Source organism: Gregarina niphandrodes (genome assembly GCF_000223845.1).
Source record: "Gregarina niphandrodes unplaced genomic scaffold scaffold00008, whole genome shotgun sequence".
In the NCBI taxonomy this organism is placed as follows: domain Eukaryota; phylum Apicomplexa; class Conoidasida; order Eugregarinorida; family Gregarinidae; genus Gregarina; species Gregarina niphandrodes.
The window spans coordinates 27,188-34,841 of NW_011645779.1; the positions used below are offsets into that span (position 1 = coordinate 27,188).

The 7,654-nt window shown below is 56.5% G+C and overlaps 5 protein-coding genes across 5 annotated transcripts; 2 read left to right on the forward strand and 3 right to left on the reverse strand.

Annotated features, from left to right (window-relative positions):
* Positions 1–181: 181 nt before the first annotated feature.
* On the reverse strand, positions 182–943 carry GNI_053720 (hypothetical protein; the record flags this gene model as incomplete). Its single annotated transcript, XM_011131545.1, has 1 exon — positions 182–943. One exon carries the CDS (start codon positions 941–943, stop codon positions 182–184), a length of 762 nt encoding a protein of 253 aa, XP_011129847.1.
* Positions 944–1,335: 392 nt separating this feature from the next.
* GNI_053730 (putative oocyst wall protein) lies at positions 1,336–3,024 on the reverse strand (the record flags this gene model as incomplete). The annotated part of the gene is made up of 1 exon (XM_011131546.1): positions 1,336–3,024. The coding sequence occupies one exon, from the start codon at positions 3,022–3,024 to the stop codon at positions 1,336–1,338; it is 1,689 nt and encodes a 562-aa protein (XP_011129848.1).
* A 116-nt stretch (positions 3,025–3,140) lies between these two features.
* Positions 3,141–3,677, reverse strand: GNI_053740 (hypothetical protein; the record flags this gene model as incomplete). The annotated part of the gene is made up of 2 exons (XM_011131547.1): positions 3,141–3,219; positions 3,328–3,677. The coding sequence occupies 2 exons, from the start codon at positions 3,675–3,677 to the stop codon at positions 3,141–3,143; spliced, it is 429 nt and encodes a 142-aa protein (XP_011129849.1).
* Positions 3,678–3,702: 25 nt separating this feature from the next.
* On the forward strand, positions 3,703–4,299 carry GNI_053750 (putative adenylate kinase; the record flags this gene model as incomplete). The annotated part of the gene is made up of 1 exon (XM_011131548.1): positions 3,703–4,299. The coding sequence occupies one exon, from the start codon at positions 3,703–3,705 to the stop codon at positions 4,297–4,299; it is 597 nt and encodes a 198-aa protein (XP_011129850.1).
* Positions 4,300–4,565: 266 nt separating this feature from the next.
* Positions 4,566–5,777, forward strand: GNI_053760 (hypothetical protein; the record flags this gene model as incomplete). Its single annotated transcript, XM_011131549.1, has 1 exon — positions 4,566–5,777. The coding sequence occupies one exon, from the start codon at positions 4,566–4,568 to the stop codon at positions 5,775–5,777; it is 1,212 nt and encodes a 403-aa protein (XP_011129851.1).
* Between the last annotated feature and the right edge of the window lie 1,877 nt (positions 5,778–7,654).

Sequence of the window (7,654 nt, forward strand, 5' to 3'; positions counted from 1 at the left end):
CGGATCAGGAGCACCGATCTGCTGGAATCGAAGATATATTGCGGTGGAGTACGCTTGGCTGTAGAAACCTTATGCAGGACCGTCCGCCCCTGTAGAAGGAACACATGAATCGCGATCTATCATTGAAACGAGGTCGGACTAGACTGAGTCGTAGCGGTCACGGACTCTCTAGCAGGAGAAGTCAGCCTAGCAGCGCGGCGATTGTGTTGGCAGCAGTGTTTGGGTTCATTAAGTTCAACAGCTGGGGATTCAGTATGGCGTTGATCTGCTCCTGTGACCAAGTGGCTGGGTTGAGTGGACCAGCGATAGGAATGTCCGGAACGAAGGGCGGGAGGAAAGAGCCGGCCGGGATTTCAATTTCCCGGAAGCCGTGCACCAGCGGAGCCGGGAATCCAGCCGCCTGCATCCTCCTTGCAAATGTTTGCATGGACGGCGTTATGTTCCGGGTGAATTCACGTGTTTGACCTTGAATCTCGCTCCAGAAATCGTTCAACGCAGATTTAGCTTCCATGGGATTCAAGACGCCAAGAAGGGAGCTCAGCGATGTCTGGGATTGGCTGGCTGGGGATTGGCTGCCGCCTCCGCTGTCTGCGTCCTGGAGTCCGCCTCGGGCTCCGAAGTCGACTTCTTCGTTGTCATCCGCTGCCGGGTCTTCGGTACTATTTGTTTCACCGTCCTGGTGTTTCTGCTCAGGTATATCGTCTGGGGAACCGTCGCGGGGAACCTGGTCGTCTGGCTTAACATGTGGTTCTGAGGCGACGACATTGCCAATCCGCTTAAGCCTCTGGTCGTAGTCCTTGTCCTTATCGTCGTCCGGCGAGTAGTCCGAGTCATCTTCATCTTGGTAACCATGCAGTATGTCATTGGCGACGTCGGCCACTTCATTCGTAGAGGCAACCACCATGCCGACCAAGACGAACAGTGCAAGCTTTAGATTCCTCATATTCCTTGTCGCTGTATTCGGCCGGGATGAATGTTTGTGCTACCGCGCGCGTGTTTGTGCTACCGCGCGCGTGTTTGTGCTACCGCGCGCGTGTTTGTGCTACCGCGCGCGTGTTTGGATAATACCGCCGCGCGCTGATTAACTTAACGAACAATCATAAAGATTAACTTAACGAACAATCATAAAGACAAGGCAACAGTTACAGATAGATAGTGTTACAGATAGATAGTGTTGTTGCGATTGTCCGAAATATGTTTGCTTGATTGGCAGTTTGTTGTCATGCGTCTAAATCATGTTAAAATGGAGGGCGGAAAATCTGGGCTAAACGATCAGGATAAGGTGTCTGGTGCCACAGACCATAAATCAGGATAAGGTGCTGATTCAATTAAGTTTTAGAAGGAAGCATCGTCTTGGTGTTGATCACGTGCTTCCTTGCGTTCGGTGCGAGATTCGCCCGTGAGGAACTTGCGGGGCTTCTTGTAATAGCCTCCGCTGGGGATGATGGGCGTGATGGCTTGAGCTGGGGGCACGAAATGGTGATGGTGGTCGCAGTCGGGACAGGCGTATGTGACAGAGAAGAGACAGAGAGCGGGTTCGATGTCACGACGAACACAGGTGGTGCCATCGGTGTCGAGGAAGAATCCGAGTGGGCACAAGCGGCGAGAGGTTGTTTCGTTGACACAGAACTCGCCCATAAGGCTGTGAGTACTGAGAGGGCAAACTGCCACCGGTGCCTGTTCAGTAAGAATCTCACACTTGCAAATACGACCATTGCATGCAAGGCTTCCAATCTGGCAAGAGGCGATTGGTGCGACCGCCACACGACGCGCACAAGCACCGTCAATCAATGGTACGGGACACTCGCGGATAGCAGGAACGACCGTCTCGACCACACATGTGCCACCATAACGCGATCCAACAGGGCATACACGTTCGGCAGCTTGTGTCACCACCTTTATCACCTGTTGCGGTACCACCGGACGCTTTTCCTTCACGACCACTTCGCGGACTTTGGGCTGCTTCACCTTCACTTCCTTCAGTCGCTGAGGTACCACCACTGGCACCTGGACCTTCTCCCACTGCACGTCGTCGACCACAAAGTCGGGTGCATATTCAGGTCTGTACTTTCGTGCCTTCAACTTGCCCACCGGCTGAGCCGGCATCCATTGGTCCGTCACCACCAAATCCGGTTCCATGTAGGCAAACGGAGATGCCGTCACGACTTCCGCATATGCAATGTCGTCATCGTCACAGTACTCGTAGCTGCTCTCGCCCTCCATGTCTGCGTCCTCTGCGTCGACAGACTGTGCAGTCAATTGCTCTACAGCGGGTTCAGCGACCACGGCGGAGTCAGACGATGGGGTGTGGTCCACCTCGGACGCGTCAACAGCTGATAGCATGCGGTTTGGCATCTTCTTGTATTTGTAAGAGACCACTTCACGTCGGCACTTCTTGCCGTCTATCTGTGTGCCAGGTGGACACACGAAGACGGGGTCGATGTACTCCACTGCCAGACAGCCCTGCTGCGAACGCACTGTGCCGTCAGGACAAACGTCGATGTAATTGACCGGCTCAAGCACTGAACACACGCCGTCAATACCCAGATGCGTGTTCACAGGACACTGCAAATCCGCCTCATAAATCTCAAGCTGCTGGCAAATGCCACCGATCAACTGTCCCTGACGACAAGTCAGCTGGGGCTGAATACGTTGGACGCAAATATCCCCAACAAACTTGTAACCTGGTGGGCACTCCAGACGTGATTCAATTCGTGTCTCGCTCACACACTCATCGCCGATCAGAGCATAACCTGGTTTCGGACATGTGTAAACCGGTTCCGACACGTCGTATGCCCGCGCTACCGGCGGCTCCTTGACCACAGGACGCGGCTCCACCAGCAGCGGGCGAGGCTCCATCATCACTGGACGAGGCTCCACTACCACCGGGCGTTGTGTTTCGACCACAGCCACCGGCTCCGCTATAAAGTCGGCTGCATCCGGATAGTACTTTTTGAACTGGCCCGTACCCTGGATGTCATCCGCCGCAAATGCTGCCACAAGGAACAAAGCCGAGCTCTTCATTGAATTTAAGGGCGCGCTTTTTCCACGGTATGCACACACACCGCACGCGCGCGAACCGCCGGAAAACCGCATTCACGTCCGCGGAAATGACACCCGCCGGCCGCGGAAGCCACACACTACTCTCGGTCAGCCGGCGACACGCTCTCAATCAGTTTCCGAGCTTTCAACTCCACAATTCGACACAGCAACTTTTCACTACAAAGACCATTATCAAAACGCTTGCTGACAAACAAGTGCGACTAGGTCAGGGTGCGTGGGTAGTACAGGTGTAGTACAAGGGGGGAGTGATGCGGCAGGACTCACGTTTCAGCGCCCGCAAGAAGGCAGCCTTCGTTGGCGAACAAGAGGGAGAGGACGGATGGATGTAGGAGGTTTTGGTGTTCCTGTTGTTTGAGAGTGTTGTAGAGCTTGCGTACCCTGTGGAGGTGCTCGTCGTTGGATGCGGAGTCCTTGCTCCCTGGGCTGTTACCGGTGGGGTTACCCGTAGGGTTACTTCCCCCTGCCATGGTATTACCTCCCATGGGGTTATTGCCTGCCCCTACCATGGGGTTGCCTGCCCCTACCATGGAGATGGGGTTCCCTCCCATAGAGATGGGTGCCTGACCGGTTCCGGGGTGACCGGGTGCCTGACCGGTTCCGGGGTTGTGGTTCATGTTGCGGGTCTGCGGGATTTAAGAAATGGGGCGTACGTTACCAAATGTGTTGGTCACGGGTGTGCCCGGAGCCGGGAAGACGACGTTGGCCGAGGCGTTGGAGACGGCCTGGCAGGCGGAGCGAGTGGATGTGGCCAAGTTGATTCAGGAGCAGCACCTATACAGTGAGTTTGATACGGAGAGGAACTGCACGGTCTACGACGCAGACGCGGTATACGACGAGTTGGATGCTTTGGTGGCAAGCGGCGGCGTCATCGTTGACTTCCACTCAGTCGATTTCATGGCCCTCAGACGCTGGTTCGATCTCCTCGTCGTCCTCCACGTGCCCACCGACGTGTTGTGGGAGCGACTCGAAAATCGCGGCTACAACGAGGCTAAGATTGCCGAGAACGTCGAGTGCGAAATCATGCGGGAAATCGATAATGAAGTCGAAGAATACTTTGTCGAAACGCATACCTGTCAGTTCCAAAAACATGATTTAATTACATTAATCCAAACCACCACTCCCCCAAGTGACCTCGAACCACATGTCTGTGTAATCGAAATCAACGAACATCTTCAACCCAACCTCCAAGACATCGTCGATAAACTCACCCACTGGAAGAACAAACATTTCACGTAACGCTACGTCACGCTACGTCCTAAAGAAGTCTAGATAGAAGCCTACATGAAAGTCTGGCTGCATGCATAATCTTATTCTGTTTGCGCGATTTTTTTGTTCATGATCGCGCCGTCATAGTGGGCAGCCGACCCAAAATGGCATCAAATTTCTCGGTTGGCACCCGACCCAAAATGGCATCAAATTTCTCGGTTGGCACCCGACCCACAATGGCATCAAATTTCTCGGTTGGCACCCCTGGACTTAAAAATTTTCAGAGCAATAAAACAATGAGGTGTGGCATCCTAAGTAACGGACGCCCACTGGGACTCCGAGCGTCCTGGCTGCTGGCAGAAAGCTGCGTCACCGGGGGCCCTTGTCTCTTAGACGCTGCCGCCCGATCTCATATATACCGGCCGTCCGTTGGAGACTCCACGGGACCCAAAGAATTCGGCCCAAGCACTCTGCTTAGTGCAGCAAGAAACCTATCCAAGGGTGCTACGGGCTTTCCCGTACCACTGGCAGGGGGCGCACCGTCTGGGGTGGGCGCAGCGTCTCCAGTGATGGGAATGATGCCCCCGCAGACGGATATGATGCCTCCGCCCCCGCCGATGGGTATGGCGCCCCCGCCGATGGGTATGATGCCTCCACCGATGGGTATGGCGCCCCCGCCCATGGGTATGGCGCCCCCGCCCATGGGTATGGCGCCCCCGCCCATGGGTATGGCGCCCCCGCCGATGGGTATGGCGCCCCCGCCCATGGGTATGATGCCTCCACCGATGGGTATGATGCCCCCACCGATGGGTATGGGTATGATGCCCCCACCGATGGGTACGGGTATGATGCCCCCACCGACGGGTATGATGGGCCCGGCGTCGCCGCCGATGGGTATGATGCCACCAATGGATCCACGAGTGGGGCCGCCAATCGGTCCAGCAATGGGTCCGGGGGGTATGCTGGAAGAGCGTCCGTTTACGATGCAGGTGTCGCCTCTGGTGGAAGTGGTGCCTGCGGATTTCAAGGTTCAGAACCTTGGTCGGGCGGCAATGGAGTTCAATAATCCGTTGGTGCAGTGTCAGTTCAGTACGTTGACTGTGGAGACGATTTTCAGGCCGTTAATGGGCGCGGCATTGCGGATGCGTGTGGACTGGGAACGGGTGTGCGGCCGCAGTATTTCGGACGCGGAATGGATTTCGTTCTTCACGTCCACGGCCTCCCGCGATACGAACCGCCTTACCAACATGGTCGCACGCCTATACTCTTCTGCCGCCACTGGCGACCTACATTATGTTCACGCCTACCTGCTCGAGCTCGCCGCCGAAGGCTACGTCATTGGCGCCGAAACGCGTCTCGCCGTACCCAACCGCAGTCAACATGTCGACGTCGTCCAACTCATCGGCCTCACCATCGCTCGCGCAATGCAACTCTCAAACTTCCTCAAGATCGATTCCGGTCCCCTCCTTTCAAACAAACTCGCAGAAAGTCGCGTATATAACCTGTAACCAGACGTGTCGTTTAGAAGTGTCCAGCCAGAACGGCCAGAGCGGCCAGAACGGGAACAGATAGACATCGTCGAGAGTGGCCCTTTTTTCAGAGTGAACTTGCCCTTTTTTCAGAGTCAACCAGCCGTCCAATCTCTCGATGTGACTTGCCACCCACATGCAACCTCCTGCTGTGCATCCTCCCTCGGTGTGTGTGCGCCTGTAGCCAACCTGTTCCCTGTTCCCGATGTAACCCAACCAACCCCCTCCCCTCCCCTCCCCTCCCTCTCCATCTTCTCCGCGTATCGATCCCATCCCAGACAACCTTCCACTCGCCCACAGACGGGAACGATCAGAGAGAGTCGGGCCGGCTGGCCGCGAGTCTGCGTTATTTTAATTCGCGCAATGAAGAGCCAAATGGGAGTGAAGGCTCGGCTGCCGGAAATCGCACTGTTAGCCGCAGCCACGACCGTGCAACTATATATCTCGCCCCTCTCAGGCGGTGGTGAGGCGAAGCCCGGCACATGTCCCGTCCACCATCACTCCCGCCCGCCACCTTACAGGATTCACATCCAGCCACCGGCAGGGGCAGGCCCCGCAGCCACCACCACGGTACCCCTCCGGTTGACGGCCGGCGGCTCGCCCCCGACGGGTTCTATCCCGACCATTCGCGCGCAGGCCCCAATGTCCCAGTATAATCGTGTCTCGACCGGTCTCTCGCCCACCGCCTCGGTCTTGAGTGTTGGGGGTAACGCGACCCAGCCCGGATACTCCGTGACGGGCAGTGCGGCTCAGCCTTCAGCGTGGGCCCAACCTTCAGCGTGGACCCAGCCTTCCGGGGCTCAGCCGTCAGCGCGGGCCCAGCCTTCCGGGGGTCAGCCTCCCAGAGTCCAGGCCCAGTCGTCTGGAGTCCAGTTTCCTGGAGCTCCGTTTCCTGGGGCTCAGCATCCGCTTCGGTTTCCCTCTGGACTTGAGGGAGACGTGCGGCGATATCTGGCCACTTTGGGCGGGAGTCAGCTCGCCTCGGGTTACTGTGCCCACCAGCCGCCGTCGTGGGAGATGCAGGACATGGTCACGCGGACCTTGCAATCGCAGGGTCTCTACCGCTTCGACCCCAACCAGTTCTCGTACGGGCTATGGCAGGAAGCTAACCGACAGTACTGGTGGCTACGTCAACAGGAGGAGTGGTACAAACAACAACAGGCATCGCAGGCGGCGGCCAACGATGACTTCTCCGACGACGAAGACGACGCCATTCCGACCGGAAACAAGCGACCTGGTAAATCCTCCAAGGCATTCCGGGTTCTAGACAACTTCTGACCATACACGCTCGAACTCACCGCCGAAGGTAACGTCATTGGCACCAAAGGGCGTCTCGCCGTCCCCAGGGCAGAAGACCTCAAGACCGGCTACGGGACCTCGTCGCAGAAGACCTGAAGTGTACGTAATATTTGTGGTCCTGACTCATGCCGAGACGCGCTGCCCAACCGCGGTCACGGTGGGTGGTCCGTCACTCACTGGTCAGACTAGTTCCTCTGTCATGCTTGGATGTGGTTGCTGCTGCCATGGTAGTCAGGTACAACACTTTTTTAAAGTTAATTGATTGTTTAATATAACTCAACCGTCGCGGCTAAGTGAGCTCACGCTGCTGGATGGATCTCAACAACCGTGACCCTGTTTGTTACCATTCCCGCTAACACAGAAAAATGGCTACAAGCCCTGTTGATAACTCAGCCAGCCCTGTGTCCATTGGTGGGTGGCTCATCGAGGTGGTACGTGTCCATTGGTGGGTGGCTCATCGAGGTGGTACGTGTCCATTGGTGGGTGGCTCATCGAGGTGGTACGTATCCATTGGTGGGTGGCTCATCGAGGTGGTACGTGTCCATTGGTGGGTGGCT